Source organism: Oenanthe melanoleuca, chromosome 6 (assembly GCF_029582105.1).
Source record: "Oenanthe melanoleuca isolate GR-GAL-2019-014 chromosome 6, OMel1.0, whole genome shotgun sequence".
Classification (NCBI taxonomy): Eukaryota; Metazoa; Chordata; class Aves; order Passeriformes; family Muscicapidae; genus Oenanthe; species Oenanthe melanoleuca.
Genome location: NC_079340.1, coordinates 4340661 through 4360589, shown reverse-complemented (window position 1 = coordinate 4360589; position 19929 = coordinate 4340661). Strand labels below are relative to the sequence as shown.

General features: G+C 42.2%; 1 protein-coding gene across 3 annotated transcripts in view; it reads left to right on the top strand.

The window, feature by feature from the left end:
- Window positions 1-19929, top strand: part of TET1 (tet methylcytosine dioxygenase 1) — a 64605-nt gene that overhangs the window by 6268 nt on the left and 38408 nt on the right. The window contains exons 2-3 of one of the 3 annotated variants that reach the window (XM_056494857.1): window positions 2395-4434; window positions 10359-10409. In XM_056494857.1, coding sequence (XP_056350832.1) covers window positions 2518-4434; window positions 10359-10409 — 1968 coding nt within the window. In that variant the 5' untranslated portion in view covers window positions 2395-2517. Of the gene's footprint in view, window positions 1-2319; window positions 4435-10128; window positions 10263-10358; window positions 10410-19929 lie in introns of those variants that run through there. The other 2 variants (XM_056494859.1, XM_056494858.1) reach the window with 2 other exon arrangements.

The window sequence follows — 19929 nt, the reverse complement described above, 5'->3', positions numbered from 1 at the left end:
CTCCGGTATTCTCTGGTCATTCTGTTTCTGTTTTAGAGCTGATAAATTCAGTCCCCCTCCTGATTCACAAATTGCCATGTTGCCTGGCCTTTGTTGCTGGCTTCTTTCTTCCGTGCTCTCCTGGCTCTAGGCTCTGAAAGTAGCTTGCATTTCTTTTCCTGCAGATGTGCCTGCTGCTTGCTTCCAGCTGGTTTTGCAGCCCTCCAGGCCGTCCCTTGGAATAAGGATCCCAGTCTCTGTCACAGCCCCAAGAAAATGGGGGGGCTTTTTGCAGGCTGCCAACAACTATTTCATGGAGCTGCTGATGTGATGCCCTCTTTGATTCATGGAGTGACTCCTAATGGCCATGTCCCCCTTCCCCCATGTGCCTCCAGAGAAGGGTAGGGGGAGGAGAGTACTCAGATTACCTTCTTTTCAGTGTTGTATTTGTTTTATTACTTCACTGTCTGACTCAACTTTTATAGAGAGCTTCTGTGGGAGCTGTTCAGGTCTCTTCTGTGGCCTTTGAAGCTTCACCCACGACTATAAACAACTGCAGGTGGTTACATTGCCTCTCCAGGTTGGATGTGTTGCTGTGGAGGAGGGATGCTATTTATTCAGCTTGTTTATTGTGTGTTTGGTGGGCACTGTTTTCTGAGCTCACCTGAGAAGTGTGTTTAGCCTTGTCTTGTGCAGCACTGCTGGTTCTAAATGGTTTTTGTGTGTGTGAAAAAACCTGCTGTCTCAGTAATCATGTTCATCTGATATGCAGTGTGGAGATGTGATACAAGATAATCACATCATGTTTAGATAAGATGGTTTGTATGTTATAGTACAGAGGATCAGTTGGCTTGCTACAGCTGAATAAATAAGAGCCAGGCTTCAAAAACCTTTAAATAAGCTACTCCAAAAGAGTTTGGGGAGCTACTATTAGCCTTGGTGGGTGCTGTGGCCCCTGGGCAGCCTGCCCAGAGCTGTGACAAAACAGGCTGGCTGCCAGCCTGCTGCTTTGGGGAGCAGCAAGCTGGTGGCCCCACACAGAGGCCATGTGAGCTTCTCTTGGGGCACTGCTGTTTGGGCTGCATTAGCAAAACTCTCACCACCTCTGCAGAACTCAGACCAGGCTGTGGGGAAGTGCAGCCTCAGTGAGATCACCCTGTTGGCTTCAGGGTAGGGATTGAGGTCATAGGAGGGAGTAGTGATGTCAGGAACCTGTAGCACTCTTTTCTATTTCCTTTAGAAGCCAAGATTCCCTTTCTTTTGCTTCCATTTGAGGTAAGGATTTTAGACATCATTCCCATACTTCCTTTTCTTGGCCTCTTCCCATCAATGAGAAGTGCAGAAGGCCTGGGGGTGATTTGAATTCAAGTCACCTCCAGTGGCTTAAGGAATTCAAAGGAGTGATGGTGGAGGGAAGATACCTTCCTGCTGGAGACTACAGAGCCTCTGTCTCTGTTCCCATTTTAAGGCTGCCCTTGTCTACCCATGTGATCTATTCAAACAGCTAAAGAAAGCTTTGAAAGCCTTCTACAGGTACTCAAAAAGCACTATGTTCTTACTTTAAAAAAACCCAACCCACCTTGAGGGAAATTGGTTTGCAGCATGAGAAATTTGTGTATCTTATTGATTCAGTTGTGTTTGGGGAGTTGGTGGATCTGTGCATTGCAGTTGTGTCTGGGGACAAAAGCTTGGGACACATGTAGGTTTTTTTTGATGGTAAATTTATTAAGTTGTAGTGATGAAGCAGAGACATCTGCCTGGCATAAAACATCTGATATAGGCAGGCAGTGTGGAATCAAGGGTTGGAATGTAGTACAGTGTGCTGTGAAGGTATTCTGGAAGATAACACTGGAAAAGAGCAGTTCTTCTCTGGACCAGTTCCCCTGTCATGCCACAGACTGAGCTCTTTGGGGAGCTAGTTACTGCTCCCATTTTATCTGGAATTGTACCATGGTGGACTACCAGTGGATGGTGAAAGAATGACAGATGCCCTGGTGATGATATATTGAGTATGTACAAAAAATAAACTCAGCTTTGTTCTTTTGTTCCCAAATGTCTTTACACTGAGAAATACGAACTTCTGCTTACTCAAGGGGGGTTTATTGGTTGATGACCTGTTAATAATATTGAGCAAACTCCAACTCTTTAGTACTGACAAAATAATAAACGTGATGTTGCCTAGTCATTTGAGTTCAGTTTGCTTCTTTGTTTGTGTTACAGGCCTTTAGGCAAGCTTTTTATGTCGTTATATACTAATATTTTCAAAGCTTTTGTGCTAGCTGAACATAACACCAAGTACTGCTATTTCTGATTCTACCTCTGTGTTTTTAAATATTAAAAATGGTCAGCTGAATATATGTGCACCTTTTATTAATTAGAAACATATTAATGCTGTTTTATATCTTTCTATTTCAGAGTTGACATTGTATGAGCACAGAAAGCAGCAATGGGAGTATGCAGTTTTCTACTGAAGAGGTCTCTCAAGAGCTCATGATTTTTTTTCATCTCTCTTCTTAACATTCCTCCTGCTCCGCAGACATGGCTCACCATGCAAGGCCTTCCAGATCAGCCAAAAAAGAAGAGTTAGGCAAAAGGAAAACTAACCAGAGCAAAAAGAAATCTAGCCAAGTGAGAAAGAAACCCACAAAGACTTCCACAAAAGCTGTTAGTTCTGGAAAAGGTAAAAAGCTAGTGCAAGAAAAAGATGTTAAGAAGAAACAGCCAGAAAAGAAAGCAATCATGAGCTCTTCAGGTAGACTTCTCAGGAGCAGTGTAACCAGAACCTTGTCTGGAGCATCCTGGGTGAGTTTGGAGAAAGCTGACAATATCCTCTTTCACAACCAGGATTCTTTCAGCATCAATGGCTTTACAATGTCTCTCCGTAACCGATCCTTCTCCCAAAGATTGTCCCAAACTCCAATAATTGCAAAACCCAAGAAAGCTGCAGCACAAAAAACGCTAGAAACAAAGGAAGTACATGAACAAGAAGCCCTGGCAGGAGTAGAAGATAAAAATGATGAAATAGCTTTGAAACAAGATTTAGCTCAAAGGGAGTTAGCAGCTCTGCCTGTACAAGGCTGTCTGTGTAGTGCAGATGAAGAGCCTCTTATCCCATGTGCCAGTCAGGATGAGGTAGAAATACCTGGAACAGATGGCTCCATTCCAAACAATCAGGGAACTGATGATGGTACAGAAGCTTCAGAGGTGAAATCTAAGCGTGAAGACCTGCCCTGTGAGCAGATACCCAGTGATCTTGGTACGGGTAGTTTGGCTGGAGCATTTGTTGAAGGTGCTGCGCTGGTGCTTCCGTCTTTTCCTTCTGACCCTGTAATTGCCTCTGAATCAAACTCGAAAGTGCATGCAGAGACCCCCTTCAATGTGCTGCCTAACAGTACAGAACCTGACTCCAGCTCTGTTGATACCTCAGGCCTCAGCTCAGCAGTTCTGATAGAGTCGGTCACACTTGCTAAATTCCACATTGGAGCAGGGTTGGACATGGTGCTACCTAGGGAACAGCAAAACTTGGATTCTGCATCTCTAGTTACCTCTGAGTTTAACTCACAAGAACATTTATTAGAAGATGCAAGGTCATTTGCAGATTCCTGCTTGAAGGCAGGCTGGGGTTTGGAATCTGAGAATAAAGACATTGGTTCAAATTCCAGTTCTGTAGCTGCCTCTGAATCAAATTTGCTTTTACATTTTGAAGGTGCAAGCTCACTTGCAGAATACCCCATGAAACTGGTTATGGATTTTGTACCCATTCACAGAGAACTTGATTCAAATTCAGATTTGAGCTTTGCAAAAGAGAATTCAGAATTTGACACAAAAAACATATTTACAGTATGTGAACCAATCTCCAATACCTCTTTAAACAATATTGAAGTAGAGGACATTGAACAGCTTGTTAAATGTATCAATGCAGAGACATTAATTTTTAATTCAGGATATATCCCCACTTTATCTTCAGATTTAGAAAAAAGCACAGTTGATAAAATCTCTGCTGAAAGCTCTGGACAATTCTCTGCAGGTTTTGTTTCAGAGTTGCCTTCAAGCATGGGAATCTCTGCTCTTGCCTCAGCAAAAGCCATAAATGCAGATTTGCCAGCTGACTCAAGACTGCAGCATAATGATTATTCATCACAGCTGGGAAGTGTCGGAGTAAGCTTGAATTTGGTTCAGGACAGCGTGAGCAACAGCACTGAAGCAGTTCAGGCCTCGGGGCCGTCCTCTCTTAAACATCCAGCTGGTGATTACCCTGTTCCATATTCATCTCTGCTGCCTATGCTGGAGAAAAAGAAACGAAGGCGTTGTGGAGTCTGTGAGCCCTGTCTGCGGAAAACAAATTGTGAGGAATGCAGCTGTTGCAGGAAGCGCAAAACCAGTCACCGGATATGTAAAAAGAGAAAATGTGAAGAACTGAAAAAGCCACCACCACCAATCAAGCTACCCTTTGAGGTAAGACCAAGAAGTTGCAAATTAAGTCACTCTTTTGAGGCTTGAGGTGCATCGTAAAATTCTGCAAAGGGAAATGCTGGCCACGTTACAGCTTGAGAGAGTTCAGGGTTACTGTTGGTGCTAACAGGTTGTACAGTAACTTCCTCTTGTCATCTGCAGAAGTGTGGGTTAGAGTGAGCTGGAGTTAGTCTTGTTTTTGTGGTGTAAATCTGTAAAATCATAGGTAAATATGGCTTTAACTCTCTGTCCCAGATACTGGTGTGTTGGCCAAAACAATGCATTAATTGGAGTGCATGAAGAAATGAGTAAGATTTAAGCACAAAATGTGGGGAGGAGGGATAATGAGGTTAGTCTTAGGAGACTCTGAATTGCTAGGAGAGTGTTGGTATTTTAAAATTCTGAAGGCTAAAAGCAAAGGAAGGCAGGTTGTCTGCTCTTTGGTTCAGTTCAAGTAGTTTGCTTGTGATGACAGATTTGGTAGAAATCAGCTTATAAACTTCAGGACCAAGTTGTAGCTGCATTTTCCCCTTTCGCATCTGTCTGCCTTTCTAATTGTCTATTCTTCTGCTTCTCTCTTTTCTCTTCTCTTTCCTCTCTCCCTTTGTCTTTCACCACATTCCCCATACACATTTTCTTTGTCTCTGTTTCTTACTTATTTTTCTGACCCATCAGCCTTTTATAACCCAGGTCATAACTTTTGGAACAAAGAGGAGGGGAAAAGACAGTCTGTATGCCCATGTGATAACAGCACTGACCTTCTGAGGGATTTCAGTTTCAAGATCAGGCTTTAAATCAGGTAAGTAGGGAGCTGAACATAGACTTCCCACATCCCAACTGAGTTCCCTGACCTCTGAGCTGCAGGACTCTGCCAGGTTCTGCTGGGAATGTTGTTCTCTTCATATGATCCAATAGTACCTGAACCACAGAGGGGGAGAGGCTGTCTTGGTAGTTAAATCACCAGGACATTTGCCTTGGGATGTGGGAAACTGAGGTTCAAATCTCTGCACCAGTGTGTACTCTGAGTGGAGCAGTTCACACTGGGGAGAATGCACCTGCAAAACCTTTCTCAAGAGTAATTGCATTGAAATCATGTTCTTACAGCAGACAGAAATTCCTGACAGCTGCTGAGATCTCAGGAGAGCTCCTGTTCTCCCTGCTCTGTGCTTACCAGGGTTGGCAGAAAAGTCTGTTCTGTTTTTAAGGTAGGCAAGCAGGAAGAAGAGTTCTGTAGCAGTGAGGGGATATGATATATTTGCCTTTGTGGGGGAAGTATATTTTAAGGTGTGATGTTTAGGGAAGTAGGCTTAAACAGTTTGGCTCAGAATTCATTCAAAAACCTCTTTCTGTCCCAACTGCTCCTTAATGCTCTTAAAAAATAAATGAGGAGAGGGACAGCTGTAATGTGACTTAAGATAGATATTAAAGCAATAAAGGTGATATGGGGACTTATCCTGACTTTTTACAGCAAAAGACATTGTACTTTTGCATATTTAGTCAGTGGGATTGAAGAAAAGTTCATGGGAGAGGATTCATGGAGTGTTGAGGTAGGAAGTGATCTAAAAACCATGTTTTAAAAAGGGTTTTGGCTGGGTCAGTGAAAGGAAGCACTCCAGCTTTTCTGTCAGCCTTTGTTTTCCAGGCTAAACATAGTTCTTTACTTGTTGCTCAGCCTGACCTTCTCCTTGCAGATTAGCTTTGCCCCTTCACCTTTGTCCTCTCTGGGCACTCCTTTTACTTTCTTTATGAGATTCCTTGTTTTTATGCTTTTCTTTGGCAGCTTTTATTATGGTGTGCTTTTATTTAGTTAGACTGGTCATATTCTGTATGATGCATTCAGAGCTACACCAGAGGCCTCCTTCATTTCTTGTTAAATCTTGTATGAAATTTCAGAGATGCTGCATGGAGGAAATGAAATATTCCTGACATTTAAGAACATGTCAGGTATTTTCTTATAAAATTGCATTTGAATGAAACCTGGTGCCTTTTCAGATGTTCCTAGAAAGGGGCCTTGCTTCATTTTCAGTCTTCAGAAACTGTGCTCTGAGGAAATGAGAAAGTATTTCTAGAATGTTACATCAGCTCTTTCAAGGTATTAAGATACAGGGGAAGGGGTTGGAGAATGCTATCACTGAGTTTAGCAGCTGTCCTTTAGATAAGATTGCAGGGAATTCCATTGTTTTCCCACACTGGTAGTACTGGGAGTTCTGTGACAGTAATGTGTTTCAAATAGGAAGCAGCTGAGGAAAACCCAAAACTGTAGGTCTCTGTCCATGGTATGGAAAGTGAACATAAATAATTTTAAAAAATGAGGTTGGCTTCAGTTCCTTGTTCAGAAGAGTCATGTTTCTTTCTCTCATGTTGGTGGAATGCAACCATTTTTTGGAGGTGATTCACTGGGAGGAAGGGTGTAGGGGGATAGAGCAGGAACACAGTTTAAGTGTTGGTGTTTTGCCTTAAAGGGATTATCTCTCCCCATTCTAAGTAAAAAATGCAGAAGTCCCAGTGAAGTCAGTGAGAGCTGTGTGCATTAAATGGCTGTATAGGCACTGTGGGGGCTGGCACTCCATACCTGCTGCTTATGAAAGAAAAAGTGGTGGTTTTCTTTAAGAACTTCTGTGGATTTACAGTTAAGGTGAGTAAGGCTTGGCTGGTGGGAGCCATGAATGTTAACTGAAGTGCATATTCCAGCACCCATGCCCACGTGTGCACAAGCTCTCAGCCCTTGGAGAATATCAGTTGCATGTTTGGAGGTGGCATTAGTTAGGTTACTGTTATTTCCACTAATTCACACATAATCCAGATAAAGATTTGAAAACTACGTTGGACTTGAAAAATACCATTTAAAAATAACAGCCATATAAACCTTCAGTGATATTGTACCTTCCTGAATGTAATGGCTTTTGCAGGGATGTGACATCATGAAAGTCTGCATAAGGCATTGTGGGCTCTAGTTCCCAGCCCCTCTGTGTAGCAACATCTTTGCATATAATGCCCCTCTTCGTGAGGAATTCACACTGTGCCTGTTTGGTTTGGAGCTGGTTAAGAAGAATCCTGAAATATATAAGGGAAAATTTTTTTTGCTTATTGAATTTTTTGAAGGAGCAGCCCAGTAAATAAAGAAGAGGAAAAAGGCTTTATCTTGGGTTGCTGTCCCTCTCAGAATGAATAATGCAGGAATATTTCACAGTGAAGGGTTTGAGAAGCTTACCCACCCAGGATTATGAGGCTGCCACATTTTTGTCTTGTCTTTAAAGACTTGTAGTCAACAAACTGACCAAAAAAATGAGGTCACTAAGTGTTAATTCACTTGGGTTGACAAAGGTGTCTCGAGACATCTTATTTAATAGCTGTAATCTGAGTAACATGAAATATTAAATAACAATAAGGGCCTGCTTGTCTGTGGGTTTTTAACACACTGCTGAAAAACCCAGACATATTAAAAAAGGATGCTGCAATTCAAGTTGGTTGGGAGCTTTCCAGTAAGGCATTCCTTGAATGGAAAATGCTGAATGAACAGGAACCTTTCACAGCTACTATCTGTCTTATTGCAACTGTTTTTGGGGGAAGTTTCTCAAGGCTTGAGAAATGAAATTTCTGTTTAAAACTTAAAAAGGGGACAAGAATTATTAGAACATGTTGGTGGTAAGGGCTTTTTGCCTGATGCAGACCAGGGGCTTGAACTTTGGTCTCTCACATCCCATCTGTCTCCTCTTGAATTTTTGGGAGTTTTTCTCTGCTTTGGAACAAAACCAAGTGTTGAAATCTTAAAAAAAAAAAAAAAAAAAAAGGAATTCTTGTTTTCCAGCCAAGCCCAGCTATAATCAAGAAATTTAGACTTTGTGGTATTTATTTTACAATAGACTCCAGAAATATTTCAGCCAGTTGAATTTTGGAATGAGTGCACATAAAAACACTCCTGATTATGATACTTGAGAGTTTTGTAAGGGGATATCACACAGCTAGAGGAGTTTGGTAATGTGTGTGATGAGCAAAGCTGCATACAGCCTTCCCTACCCCATGGATGCAGGGCAGGGAGTTGGAGCTGTGCATTTCACTCTTCTTTTACACAGACACTCTTACTCTGTGGGAGTGTAAATTACAACTCACAGTACTTGGCCATTTTTCTGTGTTCCTGGGTGTGGACTATAATGCAGCCTAAATTACAGTGAGACTGATTAGTTTGTGCTGCAGTTATTTTCAGAGGCTGTATTTAACAAGTTGCCTCTTCACTGCTCCTTATTTTCTGTGTTGGTTTTTAAACATTTTATGAGGAAATTGAGGAGGTTTCTTTCTTCCCTTGTGTCTGAAGACCCCCTAACATGAGGTTACAGGGAAACCTGAAACTACTGTCCAGTGCACCAGCCAAACAAAATACTATTCCTTTTTTTCCCCCCTGTATTGTAAAGCATCCTAAATAGCCAAAACTACGAAGAAGAATCGGATCACTAAGTGTATGTGATTTCCACTCTCAGATTTTAATGTACAAAAAGACCCTTGCAGACTTGGAGTATTTGGGGGGAAAATATAAATCAGTATTTTAATCTTACCTTATGCTAAAATCCTATTTAATACATCATTCTGGTGCAACAAATGAAGAGCTTAGATAAAGGTAGCATCGGACAACAAAAAATGGGGAACGGTTCTCTCTGATTTAATTGCCACACTGGGGGATGAGTTGTTGTGTCCACGTCTGAGCATCTCTGCTATTTCACTGATTTGCACCAACAAGTGGACAGTAATGACATTACAGTGTAGCGCTAGATAAGAAAACAGATTGCAGTTTGTAGCTGATGAAAAGCTGTTCTTATCTTACGGGTTTTCATCTTTAGTGCATAAATCCGCGGCCAGCGTTCTGGTTTAGGTTTGTTTCGGTGATGCTCCGGTGGCCGCAGCGCTAGAGACGCTGCAGTTTGTTTGTTGTCCCCGGTTAGCCAATGTCTGTGTGATCCAGGGGGGCTCGCTGGGACACCTGCTAGAGCCGCGGCCCCTCCGTCCTCCTCCCATCCGGATGGACGCTTTGGGCAGGTGGAGTTGTGGGAAAACAACTGCACTTGATGTTCATACGGTGGCCATTCCCATGGCAGCCCGCTGGCAGTGGATTTGTTCTGCTGGGAGCTGTAGGAATCGATGAAGACAGAGGAGTATCTTCGGCAGAGGCCGCTGGCTCTTGGGTCCGGTGGCCGCTGGGCTGCTGGCCCCAGGCTGGGATTTTGGAGGGGGCTGCTGCAGCGTCTCTTTCTCTCGTTTTGGGAGAGCAGGTGAAGGCAGGCAGGCCCTGTGGCTGCGGGAGTTTCCACCCTTTCCAGGGCGATCCGGCTGCGGAGCCCCGGCGCGGCCGGCCGTGCATTCCCGGCGCCGCTCACGGGGAGAGCGGGTCGGGGCCGTGCCGCCCGGTGCACGGCGCTGTGCGCACGCGTGCGAGTGCGCGGGGCCGTGTCCTCGCCTGACCCCGCTCCCATCGCGGCCGGAGCCGAGCCCGGCGCTCCCGGCGCCGCTGCCCGGGGCGGGTGTCCCGCAGCGCCGGGCCGCGGCGGGTCCGTGCCGCCTCCTGCGGGCGGCCGCGCGGGAGCAGCGCCTTTGTTCGGGCGGGCGGCCGCGGGGGGGCGCTGCGGGGCGCGGCGCTGCGCTGCGCGCTCCCGCGGGGCCGCACGCGGCGCGCGCCCGCGCGGCCGCCGCTGCGGCAGGAAGCAAAGATGGCGGGGCAGGGGCGCCGCCGCCGTGAGGGGGAACGCGGGGCGCCCGCGATGTGAGGGGCGCCGCGGGGGCGGCGGACGGGCCGCCGGGAGCCGCCGCCGGCCCGCGCGGGGGCCGCGTGTAAAGCACTCGGGGTACTGCAGAAATACCGCTGTTCCATAATAAAAATCGGAGGGGTCTGCCTGCCTTTGTGACCACAACTTATATTCTGCGATTTGATGTTTTTTTAGGTTCTAACAGAAAACAAAAGGCCTCAGAGGAGGAAGCAAAGAGTTTTAAAGGTAACCGATGATTGCTTTGATATTTATCCCCTCCCATTTTGAGCAGCATTTTCTTGTCATACAGCCCAGGAAGGCAAAGGGTTAAACGCTGGGTAGCGGCGCTTTCCAGCTATTAAGCAGATTAGCTAATTTTAAAAGCACAGAACATGTATTTTCTTTCCTTTTTCTCTCCAGCATGTTGTAGACATATTTGAACCTCCTTGCACAAGTCTGCAGACCAAAAGTTTGCTTTCCCTTGCACTGAACGTCCCCTTTAATTTCTTCTGTTCCTAGTTTTGTACTTCCAAAGGTAACAGTTCAATGTTTTTAGCATACAGGTTAAAACCTATAGCATCTAAAATTTCATGTGAGAAGCCAATGTTAAACTGCGAGCCAAGTTAACCAAATTTTTATACTTACTGTACTGAAGTTTTGATTTCCTCTCTTTCTTTAACCTTTAGAATACCTCAGCTGAAACTGAGAATCCTGTAAACTTTACAACAACCTTCAGTTTCAGGGGTAACATGTTCCTCCCACACTTTTAAGATGGCTATCTTTCATGGTAACAAAAGATTGGTCGTTCAAATCCAAATGTCTTAGTTTTTGTACCCAAATTCAGACTTGCTACACTCATGGCTAATGTTTTGGGGTTTTTGTTTTGTTTTTTTAAGTAACAAGTAGTATATTGATATTGCTTCTCTCGGTTAATCTTTAGAATGTTGTGAATAGAAATAAGTCATTAATTCTGTTGTTGCAAACTAACATGTTGAGAAATGGATGGGGCAAGTAGATGCATGGTATGGGTAAGATGAAGCTAGTGAAATGCAAACAAAAAGTATGTTGTTCAACTTACTTTGCTGAGCTGTTCTCTTATACCAACTAAATGTAATAAGATAATTTAGTATTGTTTCACTAAAATTGCAGAAGTTGTTGGACATACTGGATTTGATAAATGCTGAGTGGTCTGTAGGGTCATTTTATTTGAAAATATCCTAATTTCTTAACAGTTGTTGTCACTGTTACACATTACAGAAACTTTGGTAAGGCAAACCAAAGTTAAGATTAAATAAGGAGCAAATAACCTCGGGTGTCTGTCTTTTAATGTTGAGTAGTTGTGCAAAGCATCTACCTGCGTGCTTTGTTTGCATTAAAATAAGCCATTAAAATACTTGTATTTTTGTTGTTCTGGGTATGATTGTAATTACCCATATTAATACTGCTGCTTTTTGTAGTATACTACATGGTTGTAACTAAAATTTGAAGTAGAAGTATTTGCTCATTCTGTCTTTTGTGCTGTTGACAGTAGCATGCAAAATAAGGAGTGTTTGTGAAGAAGTCAGTTTATAATGTTTAATTGGTCTGAGGCAAAGTGTGGAAAATGTGGTTTTTTGGTCACAGACTTACCTTGTGCTGGGTGTCTGTCTGCAGTCGTGGCTCGTGGCTGGTCTTGAGATTATCCTCTCGTGTTGATTTTGCCACTGTTTGTGATTCGATGGTCCAGCAGGTTGCTATGTAATATGAGTCTGTCATTCCTCACCTTTCCAAAAAGCCTTCTGAAGAGTTTTTTTCCACCCTTGGCTCTTGAATGGAAAGGCTTGTCTGGTTCTCTGTGTGTGTGTATCCATGTCAATCACTAGACCTGGGTTGATCTCTAGATTGACTTTTCCTTTGCTGAACTGCTTCTGTGTATTTCCTCTTTGGTTTTAGGCACTGTTACTTGTGTTTTCTAGTATTTTTAGTTGTTTTGTGGTGCTGAAGTGAGTTTGTCCAATTGCATCCACCAGAGAAGGTGCAGTACTTCTGTGGGCATCTCATGGAATGCTGGTTGGGGTTGGCCTTTGGTTTTGGATGGTAGAAGCAGGCTGGGCATCATAAGTTACACTGCAGCTCTGTCAGCTGCACTAAAGTTTAAAAAAGCTGCATAATTTGCAGACTTCTTTACTAGGGCGTTTTTTGGAAATGTGTCATCATTGTATGACTCTAACCTGGTTTCTGCTGTTGGTGGGACAGCTGTGTAAAGTGGTGTTGCCTTATCTGTCTAATTAGTATCAGTATTTGATTTTATGATTCATAGTGGCTGAGGGCATCTGACCAGTGACATTTTCAAAATTTCAACAGGTTATGTCCTTTTTTCTTTGTATTTTCTTCAAGCAGTATTCTTAAGTTTCCTAAAGGAGGATTTGTGGTACTTTCTTCCAATAATACCTGTAGTTTTGGATTTTTTCCTAACTCTCCTAAGTTCTGATAGATGCACATTTATTTACTTAGAGGACTTGTCTTCTAACTGTACTGCTGAGGACCAAGCCATTCACAGGGGAAAATAAGCAGTTCTTTCCAGTTGCAAATGGCTTGGACAGATATAAAAAAGACTAAAAATGATACACACTATTATACTGTACTTTTTGTATGCTCATGTCTTAATGCTCCTTTCTGGTTATTGGGCAACTCATTTAGGAAATTCATCTGTGCCATAAATACTGTATTAGGTTCTCCATGTTTATTTTGAAAGAACATCTGAAAAATTCATTACTTCTAGCAAGCAAGTGCTCATTAAAGAAAGAGTCTTTGTAAGCTCACAGTAATGGGTACAAGGGAAGGAATATACTTCGTTTTCCTTAGGGTTTATATTGTGTTCTTTTCCCAGTTAAGCAGACACTGCTTTGATTTTATTCCTGGTAATGGAAAATCTATATAGAAGGGATTCATACTTAAAAATTAATTTGCCTGCATTTCAAAAGTCACTTTATACACCCTGCTTCATTTAACATCATCCTTTTTAGCCACTTACTGGTGTTCTGGCTCAGCTTGGGCAGTGCAGTGCACCTCTTCCTAAGGACGGGAAGCGCTTGGAGTCACTTCCAAGTTCATTACCACAGAGCTTAGAAGAATGGTGTTGTCAGGGCCATCTACCCTTAGCAGGAGCCCTCCCCACAGATCAGGATCCAGCTGGTGAAGCACAGTCCCTGCAGTCTGGGGAGCCAGGGCTGCCTTTTGAATGGCTGTGAGTGTTTGTTACCCTAATGGAGATCAAAGAAACCCAAAACAAAAGGAAGAAATAAAAAAGGAAGGGGAAAAATAGGGAAGGGGCTGTGGTAGGAATCCAGGATGACATATGCAGTGCTGGGTGAGTTTTGTGGCTGCCTGCACAGCCTGTGTTCTCTGTTGTGTTTGTGTGTTTCTGCATAAACACTGCAACGGTGACGGTGCCTGCTCACACTCTGTAAAATCCCCTCAGCTGAAGGCAAGCCAAGAGCCTGAGATGACTCAGTATCTGGGACTTTGGGGTTGTTTATAAACATCACATTAGGAACATGAGAGTTTCATTTCCATCAAGGCTGCAAATAGCTGATTGAGCACCCTCTTAGTGTTTCTTCTCCATGTATACAAAGCAGTCTTGTAAAAAAAAAAAAAAAAACAACTTTAAAATATAAATCTGGCTTGGCAGACCTGCTGTTGCCCTTTTTATGATGCAGTTTTAGTTTTGCAGCTCAGAGAAACTAAAAATACATTTTTTTGATCAAGGTCATACATGTGTTAACAAGATTTAGGGAAGCAAGTGCTAAAGTTCATGATAGTGCTTAGAGTGAGCAAGGATTGAACTGATTTGGAACATTTATTCTAAGTTATGGTGTATATTTTTAGTGCAGAATATCTGCCAAAATATTTAGCTGGATGAAATTAAGTTTTATTACTTTTTTTTCCCCTTAAACTGATACATGAGCAGGTCAATGGATAAAATTGCACTGCTGTGGAATTTTACAGGGAAAGAGGGAAGAATAATACAGTACAAGTTGGAAAGGATGTTGTCCAGAAAGGACTTACCATATTGTGTTTTTTTTTTTAAATAGGTATCATCACCTTGGAGCATATTCCTTCAGTAAATACCAATTCAAATTGCTTTGAGTTACTGGTTGACAGTTTCTGCCTGTTTTTTGCTCCCTGTCTTTTTGTTCCATTTTTTGATAGATAGACCTTACTTTTGATATCAATATCCTACACAAACCAGTTAACTTGTATTTTTAAAAGTAAGATAATTAACTTAGCTGTTACCTGAATTTTTTTTCAACATTTTTTGAAAGAAATGTTCTCATTTTCACCTTTTTCAAGCTGAATGTGCGTCTGTCTAAATGGGATTAAATCTTTAAATTTTTTGCTTTTGGTTGATGTGAGCAGGAATGATTATGGTTGTGATTTAGCACAGGGCATTTGCCCATGCAGCTTTCCTAGCACTTCCACATGAATGTAGTCATGAACATGTGAAGCACTTGCATGTTGTTTGTACAGTTCTGCCAGAACTGCTCATGTAGATGTTTTTGAATAGAGCTCTAACAAAGAAAGCCTTTGTAAGTGATCTGTAAATTATTAATCTTGCTCTAGTTACTTTCTAATCCTTAATTTTTCCAGTTTCTGGTGGAGTTGAAGCCAGTCCTTTGTGGACTTTCATGGCATGGGGTGTGCAGAGATGCTGTGCTGCCCTTCCCCTCTGTTCCTCTTAGGGCTCCCTTCTTCTATGCTGCTCTTTACCCCACAACTCCCCAGAATGTTGAGGGAAGAGAGGCACACTATCCTGGAGAGGAGACAGGGAGGAACAGGGTTTTCTATTTTAACTCCTTTGTTGCTGTAGCAGAGCAGTTGTGAGGGTTTCTCAGGGATTGGTGGGGGCAGAGGCCCATGGAGGCTAGGAAGTGTTGAGTAAGGCCAGGCTGCACCTCATGATCACAGTGATTTTGAAGGGATTTGCATGTTTTGAATCACTGTTTGTTTGTAGATCTTGGCTCTCATGATATAGCCCTTCCACTTTATTGTATTTAAAAGTGGAACTTTGAAAAAGCTAGAAAACGTGGTTTTGATCAAAAATGTCATAAAATAACCATTAAAAGCAGCATAACTTGTGGAAAGGGAGGAAAATGTACATGTGCAGATGGTCAGTTGTGTAGGTATATTGATTGATATGTTGTTTAGATGTCCATAATGAGGTATTACAAAATAAACACAGTTTCTCTTGCAGGTATGTTGCTTTGTTCATCTTGTTTGCATTCACTACTTTATTTAATACTTGCACTTGCTGTATGTAATGCAGGAATTGAAATAACTGGGATGGCTCTGACAACTCCAGTAATCTGCTCTCACTGTGCTGCTACATTTATTAACAGTAATGTATAAAAAATGCTCTGGAAATGGGTGCTACCCATTTAGGATCTAATACCATATTGCTAAGCAAGTTTATTGGCTTTTTAGCAATTAATGTGGGAGAAGACCATTGGGAAGCCCAAAACTTACCTGAGTGGCAGCAGATTTTTCACAGTTGTGATTCTTTTTTTTTCTGCCATGTATATATATCTGTCATCTTTGTATAAAAGATTTTTTTGTTTACTGTTAGTGATTATGGGAAAGTTAATTTAGCCTAGACTGACAGCAAACTTTCCCATTGACATTAGTAGGAGCTTTGCTTTTGTAGAGATCAAGAGATCTGATTAGTACTAAAATAAATTCCTAATTACAGGATTTCATTGGAGAGGTAAGAAGAATTCATGCTTTCTTTTTAAATGTTGTCTGCATGAAACTTAAACAATGTAAAGAAAAAGGAAAACTACTTACATATAAGCAACTAACTATAATCCCTTTCCTTCTATTTATGTAAAATTAGTATATAGTCTATATACAACAAGGCTGTCCTTGTTGTCCTGACAGCTTTAATACTAAGCCTTTTAGAATATTAGGATTTTTTTGAAACTGACTTACAATTGAGTGGTTTGTGTCTTGACTGAATTACTTTCTCAGTGTTTTGTTGGTGCTCTCTGTATTGCATTTTAGTTTAATCAGTGCCCTGTAGTAAAATGGGGCTCTACATTTAATTTCTCTAAAATAAGGGGTTTACTGGATTTGTGACTAAGAGGAAAAACTGTTCTATGTATATAAATTCAAAGCATTCATTTTTGTGACAGCTGATCACTGTGTGAATTGTGCAGTACAAACACCACTGTTGCAGTGCTGCTCCATAACAGCATTGCTGTTATTCCAGGATGGGAATGAGAGCTGCTGCTCCTGTAGAGAGCAAGTGGGAGTTACTGTGCAAATTCTGCCTTCAGCTTTCCTTACACCATAGGTATGCAAGCTCTCAGACAGAAAAGGAAACATAATTTGCAATTTTTAAGGCTTTTTTTCCTCATGAGAGTAAGCAAAACACAGATGTAAAATCCTGAATAGTGCTGCCTTGTAGCCTGGTGCCTTAAGAGATCAGCATGACTTTTTTTTTTCTGTTTTAGCCTGAATTAGGAGCTCCTCTGAAATACCCATCACTAAGCTTTCTAAAGAGTATTAGTTACTTTCTTTTGTCTTGTAGCCTCTCATCAGCTTTAAAACCAGGCTGGAATGGTGTTGTGTGTGTTCTTAGCAGTCCAGGTCTGAGAGCTGCTACCAACATGTAGTAAATTTTGTGAGTAATATAATTGATTATACAACAGGTGGTAGGGCATGGAACCATGGTTCTACATGAAGGAGCTGAGTATCTTCCTGGTTAGATTACAGGAACTATGGAAAGTTATGTTGTTAGCCTAGCAGTTTGGATCTTCACTGCATTGAACCTGAAGAGAAATTAGCTTGTCTCAGATAATTCACATGTGGTAAACACAGGAAAGATCATTATGAATGCTTAGTCTTGTGCTGGGAGGCTGTAAGACTGTATCCTTTTATTTGGCCTAAACGTATTTTTTTTTTTTTTAATAGCTGAAAGAACTTGAATTTGAACATTCCTGTGGATAAAAAGTGCATCCAAACACCTAACAAGATGCTTTAAAAAATTCTTTGTTCTCTCTGTCTCATTGCAAAAATGTGCACCATAGCTCAAGGCCAGACTTCTCCAGCCTTAACTTAAAGTCATTGAGTCTTATTATACTTTTGTCTACTAGAACAAGGAGCCCTCTGTTATCAGCATTCTTTTCCACATAGACTGAGCAGGAGTTTGTGGCTTTTCAATTTTGTTTCTCTTTGGTAAATTGGAGAGAGTGAGTAGAGAGTGAACTTGAGGCTTTCACTTCAAGATGTTTCAATCCTTTGTCATTCTTGTGGTCCTCGGAGCCCTCTCCAGCATATCAATGTCTGGCTTGAATTGGGGATGCCAGAACAGGATGCTTTATTCTGCTAGCAGGTGCAAAAGTGCCAAGTGCAGGATTGAAAGTAACCAGTCTTTTCCTAATGACATTGTTATTTATGCACCCAGGAATCTAACTCACCCTTTCAGCCATAAAGTTGTACCAGGAGTTTCTATAGTTACTGTGCAGTTGATAATTGACCATGTTAATGTCCTCCTGGAAGGCACTGCTTTCCAAGGTAGGAACCTGCCTTTTGGAAATGCAGTCCCATGCCTCTTGCTAAATACAGAACCTCTCTTTAGCTGTAATGAAGTGGCTGGCTTGCCAGCTTAATTTGCAAAGCATCGTGTCTTCTCTTTGAATTATTTGCTATTTTTATAAGCATTAATTTACTGCTCTTTCAGGTTGTTGCTAGGAAGGTTGCACAAGGCTGTGATTTGCTCCCTGAAGCCCCTGTTATGAGCACTGTGATGATTCTGCATTTGCAGGGAAGGGTCAGGCAGCACTTCCTTAACCCCGTGCTGAAGGTTTCATAAACGAGCAGACCACAAGAGACGTTTGCTAGGGTGGGGGAATTCAGAGACTGAATTTCTTTCATCTCTGCTTTTGAGCTAAAGCACATCAGGGGAAAGTTCTTAGGGGATACATATTGCTGCTGATTGTATCATTTTTCTTTTCTGGCTTAATTGAGTGCTATGTTTTCCGGAGCTGCCAGGATCTGTTTGAGTGCTTGGTTTCAATGTTGAAGGCAAATGATTGAGTAATTCAAAAGATCAGTAAAAACCAAACTAAACACAAAACCGGAGGAAAACAAAAATGACCAGGCAAGATGTTTGTTGTATTTGCTTCTGTGGCAGAAAAAGTACTGTAATGTTTGGGGTTTATTCTTTCTTAACAAATCCACTTCTTGGATATAGGAGAATGAGGTGTCCTTTACCCTCTGTTTTTTCTTGCTGCTGTTTGTATCTTTTACAAGATAGAGATAGGAGTTGATGGAAACAATAATTTGAGTTTGCGGCTGAGAGCCTATTTACAAGTAGAAATCCAGTAAATACATTTCTTTGAGAGCCATCATTTGAGACCTTTGCAGTCTGAATTTTTAGTTTTGTTAGTAAGTGTATCCTTTGTGGTTTATAAGCTGTCTCACTGAAGGTGTTGCACAAGGTGGGTAGGAGTGCTCTGCTCTGGTAGTGGTGTAGGAGAGAAAAGGAAAAGAACAAAGGTGTAAAGACTTTGAGGCCATAATGCACTATTTCTTCCTGGAAAGAGATGATAAAGAGCTTCTCTGCTGGGAAGGTTGGCTAATGTTTCAAGAACAAGGCAAAGAGGATATAAATGCAGATTAAATGGAGAGGAAAGTGAGAGCTAAGCTGGAACTTGGAGAATGTTCTTTGCTGTTGTGGCTACAAATATGGAAAAAAAAGGCAACCAGGAGGTAGAGCAGACTTTTCAGCTGCAGTAAGATTCAGTGTGAAATGCTACCTGCTGTGATGCTCAAGTTGGTGACTGGGTGATTTAATACCAAGGGAGGTTGGAAGTGAGGAGGTTACCTCCAGGAAAGCCTGCATGTTGTGCCTCAGGTCAGGTTCCTTCTTCCAGATTTGCAAAACGTCTTGTACCTCTTGTGTTTCTGTATGGATCAGTTTCTGTGGTAAAACTTGTCAACGTAATTTTGCCAAGTCCTGTCCTGTCCCTTGGTGCCATCTGTGAGTGCTGCGCAAAGCACCTTGTACATTCAGGCTGTGTTATATTGACAGAGGTCCCCAGTCTGTTTCTGTGCATTAAGACCTATAGAACGTGTGCCTCAGCTCAGCCAGTGTAGGAGTGTGGTATCCTGAGAAACTCCATGTCCAAAGTTATGCACTGTGCTGGTACCTGCTTTATGCCTGTGGTGAGATTGATGGGGAATATGCCCCAGCTTGCAGCCTGGCCCCTGCTGCTGTTCTCTCTTTTGGGAGCCTGCTTGGACACCCTGCTCAGGCTGCTGCCTTGGGCAGCAGCCTTTAGCATGTGTGCATTATTGCAGTAGTCAGACATGTCATGTGGTCTGAAATAGAGGTTTATTCTTAGTTGTATTACTGTATCTGCCTTTAGTGAAAAAAAAAATCCAAGAAGAAAACTTAGCTATGTTCAGGAGGTGACCTATAGCTTCCACAGCATCCCACCTTTTATGTGTCTGTTCTAACCAGTGCATGGTTTCTTACATAGCACTCACCATAAGCAGCTGTTTGTCCACCCCTGTGCTCTGTCTCCCTGATGCCCATCCTATCCATGTCTTACCTCCTTACCCCTCTATGTTGGTCCTGTCCAGTGCAGGGCCTCGATTCTGCTGGATTTCTGCATGTCCTGGGGAGCAGAGAGCAAGAATAAATGGCAGAAGCGTAAATTGCTGCTGGTCAGCTGGTTGGTGCTTTTTTGTCTCTTGGTGAGGCAGTGATACCTGACAATCA